The 17660-nt window shown below is 41.8% G+C and overlaps 1 protein-coding gene across 1 annotated transcript in view; it reads left to right on the forward strand.

Annotated features, from left to right (window-relative positions):
* CHAT (choline O-acetyltransferase) overlaps positions 1–17660 on the forward strand; it is a 47392-nt gene continuing 29732 nt past the window's right edge. The window contains exons 1-6 of the mRNA XM_075934806.1: positions 1–152; positions 4261–4402; positions 6923–7114; positions 9786–9904; positions 14138–14191; positions 16745–16925. Of these exons, the coding sequence (XP_075790921.1) occupies positions 4343–4402; positions 6923–7114; positions 9786–9904; positions 14138–14191; positions 16745–16925 (606 nt within the window). The 5' untranslated portion in view covers positions 1–152; positions 4261–4342. The remainder of the gene's footprint in view (positions 153–4260; positions 4403–6922; positions 7115–9785; positions 9905–14137; positions 14192–16744; positions 16926–17660) is intronic.

Genomic DNA, 17660 nt, shown 5'->3' on the forward strand with positions numbered 1-17660 from the left:
AGTACCTTGGACAGAGCCAAAGCCGGCGCCGCAGCCTCCCCATTGACCAGCGCCCAGCGCGCGTCGGAGCCTGCGAGCCGCCCTTCGACGCCTGAAATCCCCGGCCCCTCCGCGCCTTTGAAACTCTGACTTCGAGCGTCGGGGTGGAACAGGTGAGGGGCAGGCGCTGCCCGGCGGGGCTCGGGCCAGGCGCCTTTCGTCTGTGCCTTCCCCTTCCTTCGCGCCGGCCAGGTGCGCCGCCCTCCCCGCGCGGGTGCGCCTTCCCAGGCACTCCGGCCAGCCGGCGGCTCCGCGGCTCCCGCTCGGCAGGCAGGGGCTGTTGCCTTTGCCGCTACACGCCGGGGACGCCCCCCGTTGCGGGAAGGGGCTTGGGTTTTATTGCGGCTGTTAATTAGCTCCGCTGCCGACTCCGTGGTGCGGGGGGTCGTGGCCAGGGTCGGTCAGTCCCTGTGCGCGGCAGCGCGCCTGGCACCTTTTCACCGGGCTGCTTCCAGGAGGGCGCTTTGAAACACGTAACCGAGAGCCTCGCCCAGTTCGCGCTCCGGAGCCTGGCGCCCGGGCGAGCTCTGTGCCAAAGGGTCCCAGCCATGGCTCGGCGCCCCAGGCTGAGCGCTTCCTCGCGGCGGGGCTATTGCCATCAGGGGTGATTGCCCAGCGGGAGGGCCAGTGGCGATGACAAGCCGTCGGCCAGGGACTCGGGCCCGGGCTCCTCAGCTCCCCACGCGGGGCCCCGGGCCTTTCTGTGCGTCCCGGGCACGGAGCGCGACAGCCTCGGGCAGGTATCTGCCGCGCCACAACTTCGCATTCGCCGCAGAAACTTCAGCGCCGCGGCGCCTCCAGCTGTCGGGCAAGAGGGGGCGGAGAAGCCGCTGGAAAAAGGCAGCAGGGCAAGGGCGGCTGCAGGTGACCGCTGGCTTGGGGCGCAGCGAGGGATCCGGGCTCCCGGGGTGCAAGAAGAGCTGGTTGCTCAGCGGGAGCAGCCCTCCGCCCTGTGCCCCGGAGCCTCCAGCCGCGCCCTCGTCTCCCCTTCTGCTGCAGCCTGAGGCGCGGAGCTCTCAGCCTGCGTTGCCCAAAGGATGGAGGCCTTGGTGCGGAGACCTTCCCATGGCCGCCTGGCGCCGGCTAATACTCCCTCTGCCTCCTTCCCTCTCGGGCAGCGACCTGTTTGCTGCCCGCCCCAGCCCAGCGGCCGCTGCATCCCAGTAGCTTTGGGCACTTGCGGGGCTCCCACCGGCACTGCCAGGGGGAGGTTAGACGCTGGGGTTACATCAGTAGCTCTCGTTCTGTCTTGGCAGTGCCAGCCAGGGGCTACTGCCCTCTGAGCCTCCCTCCCCAGCTCACCTTGTGTGTCCATCTCCTACTCTGTGCCTAGCTCTGCAACCCTTGAAAGGCTGGGTCAGCACCAAGAGAAGTCCCTGAGGTGCTCAGGGTTCCCCACAAAATGCTGAAAGCCTTCAAACCCCACCGAGGCCCAAGGGACTTCAAGGTGATCAGGACCTTGTAGGAGGCACTTGGAGGGAATCAGGCCTGTTGCTCATGGAGAGAGGCTGCAAAAGATCTACTGGGTTAGCTTGGTCTATCTCATAGCTAATGCAGGATTCCCCCCTAGCTTGTCTCTCTTGCAATGGAGCTTTAAAGGTCTCAAGAAATGAAAGCTTAAGGACTTCACTGCCCAGGTTCTTCCAACATGATTCTGCCTAAATGTTCCCCTTCATCCCAGGACTTTATTTCACGCGGTACAAAGATATATAAGAGGTCTTAATAATAATAATTAATAATAAAGGTTGTGATTTCCCAGTCAACATCATCTATTAAGCCAATGGCCATGTGACTCCCAGGTTTAAAGTAGGCATTAAATAGCCCTGACTTTAGTATTTTATAACCGAACAAGCCCTAGAAATGCATCGCTTTCAGTACATGCTCTTGAGAATAAGCATGATTGGTTGTAAGCAGTTGGTAGCTTCACACTATTACAGTATAAATTGCAAGAAGTAATTTTAACTGATAGCTAAAACCTATCTATTGACTCCAATAATGAGTCAGAAACAAACCCACATAAATGGGTCAGTCTCTCTGTTAGCTGCTACAGAAAAGGGCAATCTCCTCTGCTGTGGATTTTTGCTGTTGGTGTGAAGTAGGGTGAACATCGTATGTTTCCTGCAAATGGCAGCTTCCTGCTGAACAACATGGACTTAACTGAAGGAACTGTAAGGGTATTTCAGCCACCCATAATCAATTACTTAATTTGTGGCCCAATAATTTTAACAATGTTCCTTTTAATGAGAGTAAGTAACCATAAAGTTATCTTGCTTTTCTCTTTTCCTGGGATTTTCCATCATTAGGGGCAACATTTGTTTTTCTTGCACAACGTTTAAGTGAATTTAGGATTTGTGAGAGAGACTAGATTGACAGCATTTTCAACTGAAAACAAGATTCTATCCACTGAAAATACAAAACATAACAAACTGCGGTGCAAGCTTTGCCCTATTACTCCAAGTCCTTGTACATGATGCATATTGTTTCTTTATATTGTTCTTCATGTTCACTAAATGAAGGACAGGATCTAATGGCTTAATTAGAAGCAAGAGAGCTTTAGGTTAGATATTAGGGGAAACTTTCTAATTATAAGGGTAGTTAAACCCTAGGACAGGCTTCCAAGGGAGTTTGTCCCATCACAGGAAGATTTTAAGAACAGGCTGGAGAAAGCTGTCAGGGATAATCTACAATTACTTAGTCCTGACCCAGTGCAAGGGACTGGACTTGATGTCTCTCTGAGGCCTACATTTCTATGATTCTATAATTTTACTAACCCGAGGTGCTTTGCATTTGCTAGATTTTTCCACAGATAAAGAACAAATATGTACTTTGAGACTAGGTGACATTTAGTTCAATTTAAATAAAAGAATAAGGAAAGACAGAAACACAGTAAAGTCTGCCTGTGAGAGCACCAGAGGTGTGTTTCTTCTGTACAGGCTGTGGCAGTTCCAAAGACAAACTGACTGCTCTGTCTTTGAACATAGGTTTTTATGAATTTAAAGGCAGTATATAGAGAACTAAAGCATCATAGTTTCACAGCTATATGCAGCACAGAATTCAATAAGCACTACAGAAAGTTTAAATTGTTTTAAGTTTATGTTGTTTGTTTAATTTTCATAAATACTTGTTGAGATTTTTGTAGTTACTATATCGGGAGCTGAGTGGTACTCTGCGTTAATGTGGCCTTTCACCTCATAGTCTCTATACTGAAGCACATCACAGATCAAAAAGAGTTTGGTGTTTTTCATTCCAAGGGCCTGTAGAAATCCACCAGTGTTTTAAAATATCTCACAATATGGCACAAGCATTAGTCCGTCCATCAGAGCCTCTGAACTGGAATAACAGAAGGAATTTCAAATGGCAATTTATTGGCAGAGCTGTGCAGAGGCCAAAAGACTGGACTAGCAAAGATGGCATAGAATCATAGGCTTCGTCTACACTGCAGCCCTATTTTGGGATACCAGAGGTATCCTGAAATAGCCATTCCACATCTTTTGAGCGTGCCCATTATTTTGAAATATAACGGGCTTGTTATTCTGACGTCCCTGAAAAACTCATTTCACGAGGAATAAGGGACATTTTGGAATAGCGATTTATTTCAAAATAAGTGCGGTGTAGACAGCACCAAATTTTAAAATAAGCTATTTCAAAATGGACTCAAAATAAGCTACGTAATTTGCGCCAAGGCAGGACAAAGTAACCCTCGCCCATCCCTGCCAGTGTTTGTCCAACCTGTTCTTAAAAACCTCCAGTGATAAAAATTCCACAACTTTACTTGGAAGCCATTCCAGAGCTGAATGTAATTGAAATACAATCGGGGTTGTACTGGTATAATTATATTAGCAAAAAGTCACTCCCCACCTCACATAGTTATACTAGTACAAAAGCTGTCTGCAAACGAGGACTTACTCTGAAATCATGTGACATACTGCAAGGTAAATTAGCATGACAAAAGGAAGTGTATCAAAACTGGCAAAAGAGAACCTATTAAGTGCCCAGGATCTTTCTCCAGAAATGAATTTATAGACAAATGCAACAAATTGAATGCCAAAGTAATATTCTAAGGATTCTATGCAGTTTTCTTTAGATATTGTAGTTCTGTTTCTTTTCCATTTTGTATTCTTATGCTTCAGTATATGATTGCACAGGGAACGCTATATACTGTGCATATTTTGGTAATAAATAACTGTCACTGACTTGGCTTTAAATCTTTTCTCTTCTCAGAACCGATGTGTTCAGCTCTGTAAGTACCCTCAAGTGGCTTCAGTTTCTGGCCTCAGTAAAAGATATCAAAAGAAATGCAAGGATGCCTGTCTTAGAGAAATCCACACAGAAGGAAAAAGATGCATGCAGCAAGGATGAGACAGTAAGTAACTCTTTTTGGACAAAACTAAATACCAGAACTGGATTAAAGAAAGGTGTTTTTTTAATTACTATCAAAATGAAACTCAGTGATGAATACAAACACTATTCTTCACCTTATTTCTTTATTTTTGGGAAACAATGGTCACTTGCAACAAGACTGTTAATCCAGTTTAGCACTTTTCGTATTCAAACTACAAGCAATTCATCCTCACTTGGCACTTGTGATCATGCCTAGATAGTTATGTATTATCCATATTCTACAGAGGGAGAAAGAGAGACCAAAAATAGAGGTGATTCTTTACAACAAAACCTGAAGTGGCAAAATATTTTTTTTTACCAGTGCAGGCCTATCTGTTTCTCACATACAAATCATGTATGGGTAAATATGTTAAAATAAATAGATGATTTACAGAACTTAGGTCAGAAGTCTGGATGAGCATGCCCAAAATTAGTTACTTGCATCCATCAAGTGTGAAACTTTTGCCCTTTGTGAAGCTATGGAACTAATAGCAATCTTACTTGGACAAAGCATGGTGGAATCAGAGTACCTGACATCACCAGGACATACCATGTTTTATGCCCACTGCCACTGAACTGCTCAAACACATTCCAAAGGAGATTGCATGATTGTACTGTGCTCCAAATGGACAAAAATCACAATTAGACCACTTAATTACATTTTCATTTATAATGTATATACATGCATTGGAGGCAGTGGAGCCGACAGCCATCACGGGCTCACGGGCCAGGTGTGGAGGGGCTGGCTCTGCGTCCCCAGACCTTAGGTGGGAGGGGTAGAGCTGGCAACAGACAGGCTGAAGCATCACCTGGAGTGCAGCACTGGGCCCCCTTCACAGCACTCAGAGCCATGCGCAGTGTGAGGAGTGGTGCTCCAACAGCTATTAAAAAGTCCCAGGGCTCTGGCTGCTACTGCTGCCACATTGCTGGGCCCCAGAGCAACTTCCCCTTTGTCCCCTCCTGTCACCAGGCCCAATTAGAGGCTAAATTAGCCCTTCGTCTTTGTAAATTAATTCATCACACTCTCCGTGGGTAACTAAGTATTATGCCCATTTTACAGATGGGGAAATTGAGGCAAAGTGATGCTTTTCCCATAGCCTTGGATGGCAGTAGTAGAGCTGGAATTTGAACACAGAGTTCCTTGTTCCCAGTTCTTGGTTCACAGCACTAGTTTCTCACTCACATTCTCTCTGATAAAGGAACAAACCCATTACAAATGAATTTACAGTATATCAGATAGGGTAAAGCAATCTGAAGGCTTCTTATTTATGAAACAGGCAAAAGCCAAAACAAAAGAATGAGTATCTATTTAAAGAACTGATCCAGACAAACACTCCACTGAATGATAAATATTAATGGCAGGGTACGGATGGCTTTCAGGACTCTGAGGCAACCATACACCAATCAGAGGACTACTCTTGTGATTTCTGATTTTTACTCAAAATCCGTAATATTTTTCCATCCTTCCATGGTTCTCTGCATGGTTTACCTCCTCTGCTAGACTTCTCTGCTCTTTTTATTTTTAATGAAAGCTCATATTTGTTTTCCTTAATACCATCTTATAAAACAAAGTGATACTGTCTGACAGTAATGCATGGTAACACCAAGAAATGCTGTTTGAGAGCCATCATTGATTCATTACTATATAGGCAACTATGCTCATCACCAGAGATCTTACGTTAGGTCAATATTGTCACTGATCCATCTCCACTGAAGTGACACAATTACAACAATGTTCAAAACCACAACTGCTAAAAGACACCGCACATTTAAAATCTACAAGGGTGCCACTTGAATGCATTGATACTGCCTCGTGGCATGCAGAATTATTAGAACGATGAGCCAAACATAGAATGTAGCTAAAAGAATCTCCCCTGGAGAATTAAAGGTGTCCAAAAGGGAAGTTTTCCTAAGGAGTCTGAATTCTTTTCTAGAGAAAGAGCTCATTGGGATTCCATATTTCAGTCCTGGGGGAATTCTGCAGTTTTACTATGGCTCCAAATGTAACAATTGAAGAATTCCCCCAGGACTACTATTTTTCCTTTTAGTCACCCTCAAAGAAAAGCTCTGTGCATCTATTCCTTAAAATCAGTCTGCATGTGAAGGGCAGCACCAACTAATTCCAAAGGAATCTCTGCATATTTTATGTTAAACTTGTTAAGATTCCTGCATCATCAGGAAGGCTTCCCTTAATGAGAAATTTAATTCTTTCAGGGAGATTGCTTTAAGTGTTGCCTTCATCTGGCCCACCTTTTATAATACACACACAAAGAAAAAAAAACATTTGTATGCTATTTTTATAGCAGCTAGTGCAAAAAATATGTGACAGAAATGGCATGTGAGCAAAGCTAGAAGTATGGATCTGAGCATAGACATTACCATCTTAAAACCAGTCTTAACCTGTATATTTCTCTAAAATAGTCATACCAACTGTTGTAACTCAACCAAAAACAAATACTACAAATGATTGAAAATATTTAGTGCTCTATCTTTTTATCATTAGACACTGCCCAAGCTTCCAGTCCCTCCGTTGCAACAGACCTTGCACATGTACTTACAAAGCATGAAACACTTAGTGCCAGATGAGCAATTTAGGAAGACAGAGGCCATAGTAGAAAAATTTGGAGTTGCAGGAGGCGAAGGAGAATTCTTGCAGCAAAAACTTCTAGAGAGAAGGGAGAAGACTGGAAACTGGGTAAGCAAATGCATATTAGAAAATCAATGGCTTATGTGTAAGCATGTTCATTTATAATTTATTTGTGATGTTCTACAACATGATGTACATGAAAACTCTTTAGATCAGGTTACTCTAAATCAGAACACCTTCTGCGATCAAGGCCAGAAGTTAGATTAGTTTAAAAAGTGCAGGTGCTTTTTACTCTTTTTCTACCCACATTCCCAGAAGGACAGAGTGGAATGTTTCTAAGATGATTTGCTGGTGGCATTGTTAAAAATGTAGATATTTACAATGCCATCATTAGACTTTGGGTCAACAGCTCAGTAGGATGGAAGAGGAGAGTTCACTGTTTTAAGCTATTTGCACATGCAGGCAGAGAGCGCTACTTCACATGCCTTTGGAAATCTTGAGAGCTAGACATTCTCCACAAACTGATGGGGCTACAAAAGGAATGTGGGCATAGTGTACTACTGGGTACCAAATCCGTCTGATTCTTGATCAAGTCAAATTATCCTGGGCTGTATAAATGGGAACATGTTTTATTTAAGACTATTATTTGCCTTTCTGTCAGATTTCCCTACAATAGCCTCTTTGCAGAAAGATATATTGCATGCTCCATTCTAAAGACTTCAATCTTTAAACAATCTAGGGTTCTGCTTCTTAATCCGGAAAAGTTCAATAGGTTATAGATAAATTGTGTTTGATCTTTGCAGATAGTTACATGCCATCCTTTCTGAAGCTGTCTCTACTGGCCAATTTGGAAAATGGCAGTTGTGACAGCATATTGGATAATGCACGAGTGATAGAAATTGTGACTAAACTAGAAAAATTGTATATATTAAGGTTTATCCGTCTTATCTACTAAGAGGGAAAAATCTAAGTAAAAAATTATCTCCCAGGTATAGAGACTACACATAGGCTATGTCTAGACTGCAAGCCTCTTTCGAAAGAGCCTCTTTCGAAAGATACTTTCGAAAGAGCCTCTTTCGAAAGAGAGCGTCTAGACTGCACGCGGAATTTTGAAAAAGCAAGCCGCTTTTTCGAAAGAAAGCACCCAGTGAGTCTGGATGCTCTCTTTCTAAAAAGCCTGTTTGCTTTCAAGAACGCCTTCTTTCGAAAGAGCACTTTCGAAAGAAGGCGTTCTTCCTCATGGAATTAGGTTTACCACCGTCGAAAGAAAAGCCGCACTCTTTCGATTTAATTTCGAAAGAATGCGGCTGCAGTCTAGACGCAGGTGAAGTTTTTTCGAAAAAAGGCTACTTTTTTCGAAAAAACCCCTGAGTCTGGACACAGCCATAGATATCATGTGCAAGCTGCACTGAATGGTCAAATCTCCTTTTGTTATTCTTTTTCTAAAATAATAATTCATACATTTACTAAATAAAAAAGTGTTTCTGATCACTATTTAAAGAAAAAGATCATTCAAATGAGAAATGTGATCCATCTAAAGGGTACAAAATTATAGATATGCCACAAATAAGGCTTTTCTGAAATATCGCAACATAGAGTCTGGCTATTAAAATTAATCACTCAATTGTGAAGACAAACTAGAATGATTTTATTTTGGAATTTAACTTCCCAGGAATACAGCTTTGGCCTCTTCTCCTGAAGACTCCAGGGAATGTGGGGGAAGGAGTTATTTTCAGCATCTGTTCCAATAGCACTGAAAAAAAATCTCAAAGGAAATCTTTTAGAGCAGATGCAAACATTCATAATTAGCTTTTCATAATTTCTCTGTTTCTATTTACTGTACTCAAAGCGATAAATTCAGACAAACACCTTGATTTTCCAAACAATTCTCTGTCTTCCTAATAATGTTGATCAGCCACAGCACGAAACAGTGGCTGGGGACATGAAAATTGTCTTTATTGTATTTTCAATTTCTATACACAAGTGCTTAGAAGGTCATTACTTGTGCTTGTGTGGATCAAGTACTGATCCCAATCACATGCCAACAGGGACCTTTGAGGTTTCTCCTATTGGGCATACAAAAACTCAGGCACCCTGAATCACTCACCACTTTTGAAAATTTAGGCCCTGGTATTGTTTGTTTTGAACTGTATTATATATCTAAATCTGTGCCCTGTTGGCATGTTAGTGGACCACTGACTATTATGGGGTTCTGTGCAGGCTCAGGATTCCACTCATCCACTATTATCTGCAGGATCAGGGTCTATGCTTGTTAAGTTCTCTAGGACTATGTACAGCTCACCATTCTGCACAGCAGTAAGCGCACGCAGGGTACTTGAGCAATAATAAAAATGGCATCTAGGCAATATCAACCAACATTTGTAGCAACTGTCTCCATAAGAGAAGCCTTCTCTGGTTCTGTTCTATTCATCCTTAAACATACAGTTTATGCCATTAAGAAATAAATGCTTACCATTGTTTTTGAAAAATACTTTTCTGTGAACAATATATAAGTATTAATACAATACACTGTCTTACCTTTTTATGGTACACACTGTAAATTATCATACACTAAATGATAGGTTAATGGATTGGTGGCTGATTTAGAGTGAGCTGAGACCACTGAGCCCAGACTGAAAATGATCAATGGCCCTATTAATCAAAGCCCATGTTTGATGCATAGTGTCACCAACCGCCTATACACACACACACACACACACACACATGCACACACTACTCCTTTTACTTGGTTCTAAGATGTTTCATGCCCTTTCCTTAGGTGTTTAACTACTGGTTGGATGACATGTACCTTAACAACCGGTTGGCTCTTCCAGTCAATTCCAGCCCTGCAATTATCTTTGCTCATCAGCATTTCAAGGATACAAATGACCAGCTGAGGTAATGTATTAAAGACCATAGTTTTTGCCTCTGGAAAAAACCTTAAAATATGCTATTCTGGTAAAGAGACAACTAGCTTGTTTGAATGAATGAGATGCCAGTCATTAAACCATTCCCTATTGTACATACTATAGCTATAAGCAGCTTCTAGTTTCAGGCATGCAGAAACCTTATGTTAAGAATGATACTTTTAATAGAAAAATTTGCCATCTCATTTATCATTTTAAACAATAGATACTAATAGGACTTTTGCAACTAAGGATGCTTGTGAGATATCTTAAACTGCTTGTCCGGAACTTTCCCAAACCAGAGCTCTTTGCTGGAAAATGAAATCCTGACTCTATGCATGCTGCTTAGACTGAAAGAGACTCCAATATGCTAAAGACACAATTCAGCAAGCTGTAGCAGAGACCTACATATCAGCCACCCTAATCTGAGGTTTTTGTGCCATGCAAGACAAACTTTTATGCTCAGTTTAGCATCTCCTGGGAACTGATGAGTAAGGAAAAATATAAGCGCAAAAGCTTGTATACTGCCTAATCTCCCACCATGTACCCAAAGGCTGCACAAATGCTGGAAAATAGGCATTAACTTTGTTAGAGTCAAAACAACCTGAAAATGCAATGGCAACAATTGGGATACCAAGGACTAGTACTGAGAAATCAACACCCTCCAACAATACAATAAAGTCCATTCTAACACAACAGTGACTGCTTTATTGGATAACAGATTGATACAGAAGACTGTTGCAGAGCTGAAAGAAAATAACTTGGGATGTATCTACCCAGCAGTGTTATTTCGAAATAACAGCCGATATTCTGAAAAAAAACGAGCATCTACACAGCAATTCTGTTATTTTGAAATAATGGATGGCTTATTCTGACTTCTGTAAACCTCAGTCCATGAGAAATAACGCCTATTCTGAAATAGCTATTTCGGAATAGCAGTATTGTAGATACTCCACTGCTGCTATTTCGAAATAGCTCCTTTCCCAAGCCACTCAAAGTAATTATTCCCCAGTGTCTCCTGGGGCTCTAAATCAAGGTAGCACATCCACATTAGGGGAATCTGCCTTGGACTAATTTTGAGGCTTCTCTGTAGTGTAGACGTGCTATTTCGAAATAAGCTATTTTCGAGTATTTCTTCTGGAATAGCTTATTTCGAAATAAGCGTGCAGTGTTGATGTACCCCTGGAGATACAATATTAAAACATGAACTAGAAGAAAATCATTTGCAGGGCTCATGAAGAATTAGGCCATATATAAGCAGCAGTGCTGATTGTATAATCAGAAAACTGGGTTGCGGGAAGGATCACTTTAACAGACAATGTTTTCAAAAATTACTTTTTATCCCAAAGTAATTGCATTACTCCTGATTATACCTGCTGCTGCATGTATAAACAATGAATTCTGGAGCTCTGTTGCATCCAAATAATATCTTTGGTATTGACCTTTCCCACTCCCATGCAGAGCAAATTAAGAAGCTTTTTGGTTTGAACAAACAACTGTGACTTTTTATGGGGGGATTATACAACAGGGGAGAGATTGGGGGAAGAACCTGGAGTGGGCGTGGGAAGTGGTAGACGTGCCACGCTCACAGCTGGGCCAGGTGTGAAGAAAAGTGACAAGGGCAGTCACCCCAGGAGACACTGTGCACGAAGCATAGCCCCAATCTCTGCGCTGACACCAAAGGTCTCGGTTCAGATGGTGGCGATGTGCTTCGAGTGAGGCCGTCTGTTGCCTACACAGACATGGGCACTTTTCTGCAGGGGCCTGGATGTCTCAGGGGAGCATCACTACCCCTACAGCCTGGAGACATGCAGGCATGGGAATGTGCCAGCCAGGCCAACAGCCTGTGGGCGAGAAGGGGCGTAACTGAGGGGGGAATGTTGGGGTTGGCCATGGCTCCACTGAAGGGTGCTGTGTGGCATGGGGGTCACAGAGCTGTCCTGGTGCCACAAGCCCTTTCCTTTCTGCCTGCAGCTTTAAACTCTGCAGGACAAGGGGGGCATTGGAGGTGTTGGGGTGTGGCCAGAGTGGCCACAAGTGCAGCTGTGAGAGGCCTCTGGAGCCCAATTATTTCAAAATAGCAGCAGCTGAGGCTGTGTCTAGACCGCAGGCTTCTTTCGGAAGAACCTTTTTTCGGAAGAGATCTTCTGGAAAAACTTCTTCTGAAAGAGAGCATCCACACACAACAGTGCATCGAAAAAGCGATCTGCTTTTTTGAAAGACAGCATCCACACTGAATGGACACTATCTCTCATTTAAGTTGTGATTACTAGGGACAGAATGGCACAGAGTACCTGTGCTTTTTCCTCTTTCCTCTTCTTTCGAAAGAATTTCCTCTTCCCCATCTATGCACATCTTTTTGCAAAAGAGCTCTTTCGGAAAAAGGCTTCTTCCTTGTAGAAAGATGATTACCAATGCCAGAAAAAAACCCTCTGTTCTTTTGATTTGCTTTCGGAAGAACGCAATTACAGTGCGGATGTAACTCATGTTTTGTTGGAAAAACGGCTATTTTTCTGACAAAACTCTGTAGTGTAGACATACCCTCAGGCTACGTCTTCACTGGCCCCTTCTTCGGAAGGGGCATGCTAATTTTGAAAGTGGGAATAGGGAAATCCGCGGGGGATTTAAATATCCCCCGCGGGATTTAAATAAACATGTCTGCCGCTTTTTTCCCGGCTTGGGGAAAAGCTGGAAAAAAGTGTCTAGACTGGCCCGATCCTCCGGAAAAAAGCCCTATTCCAGAGGATCTCTTATTCCTACTTCAAAGAGAGGAATAAGAGATCCTCCGGAATAGGGCTTTTTTCCGGAGGATCGGGCCAGTCTAGACGCTTTTTTCCGGCTTTTCCCCAAGCCGGGAAAAAAGCGGCGGACATGTTTATTTAAATCCCGCGGGGGATATTTAAATCCCCCGCGGATTTCCCTATTCCCACTTTCAAAATTAGCATGCCCCTTCCGAAGAAGGGGCCAGTGTAGACGTAGCCTCAGGGTGTCCACACAAATGCTATATCAAAATAACAATTTTAAAATAAGCGTTATTGCTCATGATAAGCAGGAGTTATTGTTTCAAAATAGCAAGCCCGTTTTTTTCGAAATAACAGGCTTGGTAGTGTGGATACTCTACTTGTTATTTCAGAATAATGGGAGTAATTTCCTAGTGGAGACCAGTGCTGAGAGTAGCTACATTTATTTTAAAAATGAAAACATGAAGAATAAACAATGTTAACCAAGCCAAGTATACAATATACATCCCCAAATGTTATTAAAAATAAGTTTCCAATTCTTAACCTTTACCAAATCATTTCCCCTTTTTAAAAAGCAATACAGAGCAAATCTACTTTCAAATATTGCAATTTCCTTTTAGCAGTTTCCAGATGCACTTTACTGAAAGAGTAAATGTATATGCATTTATGCTATTATAGTTTTATAAAAACAGCCAGAACCTTGAAACTTATCAGGATTATATTAACATTTTGCATAGACAGTGCACCACATCTTTTTAAAACCTACACTAAACATTAGAATAAACGTGCTTCCTCTTGTTACTGAATAGAGTCACTGTGCACATTCTTTTCTATGAAACTACATTTTGCATTTCTCTAAACCATGTGACCTGTAACAAGCAAACACTTTTAGCATAGAGGATGCCATTCAGAAACATAGCAAATGCGCGGTCTAAGGAAGTCATGTGCCTGTCACACAGCTATGGAGTAAGAATATATATTTCAGGACACCAAGAACTTCTATACACCAGGTAGTAATTTATATTACTGAGAAGCCAATCTACAATGCAGACCCATCCCTTCTGTAAACAGCTATTTCCAAATAGCCTCCTGAGGTATCCAATCAAAATTGATTTAACTGTTAAATATCATTACTACTTGATTATAAACTGTGTGGGGCAGAGACTGTCATTTTATTCTATTTGCATAGCACATAGCACAATGGGGCCTGGTCCGTGACTAGAGCTCTTAGGCACTATGCCCATACAAATACATCACAGTGTAATTATACACACCAGTCAACTAATTTTTCCTCTGTGTGTGTGTATGTTAAAATTAATCACAGAGGGTTTTTTCCCCCTGTTCTTGCCAAGAGACAGACTCTGTCAGGCTATAGAGTATAATTGATCTTTATGGGCCTTCTCAGGCTCAGGCTGAACTCCCAGAAATGGCACACAGTTGCTGCCTAGCAAAAGAGTGATGGTATGTCTATATTTTACTTACAGGTTTGCTGCTAATCTCATTTCAGGAGTGCTGGATTATAAAGCTTTATTGGATGTGTAAGTATTTTGGAAATAGAATCACGGACTGATTGCAAATATAAAGAGCTCAAATTAGGAATGGTTGGAGGTATCCAAAATCAGATGGCATTAGGTTGTAATTCACTGGACCAGTGTGAGGACCTGAAATTGTTCAGGTCTGGTAGATTTGGCAAGACCATGGTAGCGTTACATGCTTCTCCTTTCTTATTACCATATGCAGCGCCAAATGAGGATTCTTCATAAGTCATGTCAGTCATCTGACAGATACACAGTTCAACATAAAAATGTGACTAATGTGACTGTTTCAGACCTACCTAAGGAATCCATCCTCCCCAGCCACAGATCAGTGGTGGTGATGTCATAGCAAAGTTTGCAACCCCCCCCCCCCCCGCCCTTTGAGAACAGTACCATTAATAACTGCCATAGCACCATTCATCCAAAGGAATTTCACAAACTTCATTCTACAGTACCACTGAAATGCATCCAACCAAAGAGTAGAATGCGGCAGACAATCAACACACAGCACACTGCACCACAGGGGAGGGAAGAAACATTTTAGATCCTGAGATAACGAGAGCCCCCTCGTCACACATCCTGACCAGCATTCATTTGGGTCAGGGAAAGGCAAAGATGATATTTAGCCATTTGAGATCTCACTTAGGGTGACCGGATAGAAAGTGTGAAAGATCAGGACAGGCAGTGAGAGGGGTAACAGGTGCCTATGTAAGAAAAAGTTCAGAATATTGGGACAGTTCCTGTAAAATCGGGACATCTGATCATCTTTGTCTCATCACCTGTGAAATTACTATAAGAAAAGAAATTAAAGGAGTTGTTGGATTTTTTTACTTCAGAGTTTGAAACTATTCAGAAACTTACCACAGTTGCTCAGGACTACATGCTTATGTCTATGATAAACTGTAGATTTGTATGCTATACCTGCATATCTAAAAATACATCTTTAAGTGGCAGCATGGTATACATCTATGAAGAGCTAGGAATACATATTGCTTAGCAAAGTTGTAACATTTTATCTTTAATATTTTGACCTGGTTTCTTTGATCTATAGAAGACTCATCACAGCATTTCTTGTGTTGCTTTAATAATTCTTTACTCCCTTACTCATGAAGTGTTATGGTTGTTGCTAATCTTTGGATACCAATACTAATATTTCCTCATTATAATCATCAATGTGCTTGCCAATATCCATTGTTGCCCTGTTACAATTATAGGATTGTCATTGTAATCTTAGCATCTTTTGGATCATTACTTCGGCAAACACAGTAGGCACACAACTAGTATCCAAAAGCAGTTCATAACTTTCCAACATATGTAGTTTTAGCTATGTAAATAGCCTAGTTGCTTGGGTAAAGTATTTCAAACAAAGCATAACTCAGGTATAAAAAAATTTATAACAGAAGAACATAGATTAACCTGTATTAAATCAGTGCAAGTTTTTCTGTCAGAATACTATAGCATAATGTCCCTTTCCTAAAATCATGATAATCAGAGGTTTTCTTACCATTTATTTACTGCTCTTGTAAAAATAGGCCCAATTTGAGATTGGGAATCCATTGGATTTTCACTACATCAGAAAGCCTAGCGAGCTGACAATCTAAATAGACAGGACAAAGGTGGAAAGAAAGGAAGTATTATTATCCCCATTTTACAGATGAAGACCTAGGTACAAAGAGACTAAGGCCCGGTCTATACTACAGCAGAATGTCGAATTAAGATACGTTATACCAGCTATGTTAATTATGTAGCTGGAATTGGTGTATCTTAAATCATCTTTCTGCACCATTCACACAGTGGGAGGCCAACAGAGCAAATGCTCCCATCAGCTTCCCTTACTCCTCACAAAAGGAAGAGTACCAGGTGCTGGCTGGAGCTGCCCTCAGCATTTGATTTATAGGTCTGTGTTAGACCCGGTAAATTGAACACCAGAAGATCAACCTCTGGAGCACCAATCTTCTGCAATGTGTAGATGTGGCCTATATAACTTTCCCAAGGAAGTCTATTGCAGACCTGGGAGTTAAACCACTCTCTTGGTCTAATGTCTTAACCATAAAGCCTGGAATTTCCCTGTGGCCCCTCCCCACAATGACAACTACATTCATTTTTACTGCTTTGCCTATACCATAAACTCAAATTCATAATCAGAAAAGTAAATATTCCACAGCAAAGTAACTCAATATGTGGGGCTTCATATATGAAAGATTTTATGTTGGATGATGAAAAGTGAGAGTTTACTGTATATTCACAGATGATGAATATATTTTGCAGTCACTGATTTGCATGCCTTGATATTGTTTGAGTCACCCACATATATTCATTGGATGCAAATACAGTTGCATAATGAATATGCATGAATGTGCCAGAAGTGATGTATTTAACTTCGGAAGGGGAATTCATCATTTCTTTACACTGTAATCTAGTTTTTATTATTCCATTTGTATTGTACCTAATCTAATTGTAACAGAACAAAGGACAGATTAGATTTCTTTTCCTTTCTGTCCCTCTCTCTTTCTCTTTCTACTTTTCTCTGGCTTTGTTTTTCTCCTCTCTTTCCAGCAATTCTATTCCTGTTGATTTTGCTCGTGGACAGCTCTCTGGTCATCCTCTCTGTATGAAGCAATACTATGGACTCTTTTCTTCCTATCGTCTTCCAGGCCATACCAAAGATACTCTTGTCGCCCAGAAAAGCAGCATAATGCCAGAACCAGAGCACATCATTGTTGCTTGTAACAATCAGGTGAGTAACCATTTTGGTTCTAGACCTTTTCTTCTTTCCTTCAGAAATCTAGCATGCGTACATTTTCTTGGTAACAATGTAATATGATCATTGGTCCAGTAACACAATTAATGTCCAATGCATGATGGCACTGGGCTCAGTCCTGAAGGCAATACTTAGTTCTGCCAAACATTTTAACAAGAAGCTCACAGAGGTGTTTTTTTCTTAGCCCAGTTTACATTCGGAGCACACTGCTACAGAGAGGAGAGATTAGAGGCTAGAGAAAATACTACAGCATTTGGTTTCCATTCAAATAAAAAGCTTATCAAGCATAGAAGCAACACCGCTGGGCAAACAAATTTACATGAAGTGCATTTACTAAAATGTTTATGTTTTGACCTCGAAAACTATGTTGGGGGTATTGGCATGCCTCAAAGTGCTCGGCCTTTACAATTTAGAGTGAGGATAGAAGGAGAAAGGACCTAGTACAGTATTCTTCCCATACAGCATTTTGTTTGCAAGTCCTTGACATTTAGTACAATATGGTACATTCCAAAGGCAAAGATTTTGCTTTTTTAATGCATTGTAAGGAGTAGAGCCGGTCAGAAAATTGGATTTCTCTTCCCCAGAAGATTGTGGCATTTTAACATTGTTTTCTTTTGGAATTGAGATGAAAAAGTCAACGTTTCAGAATCATTGGCAATGTCATGAGAAATCCTGGACTCATGTAATTGTCTGTATAAGGCAATACCCCTG

This window comes from Pelodiscus sinensis, chromosome 8 (assembly GCF_049634645.1).
Source record: "Pelodiscus sinensis isolate JC-2024 chromosome 8, ASM4963464v1, whole genome shotgun sequence".
Taxonomy (NCBI): domain Eukaryota; kingdom Metazoa; phylum Chordata; order Testudines; family Trionychidae; genus Pelodiscus; species Pelodiscus sinensis.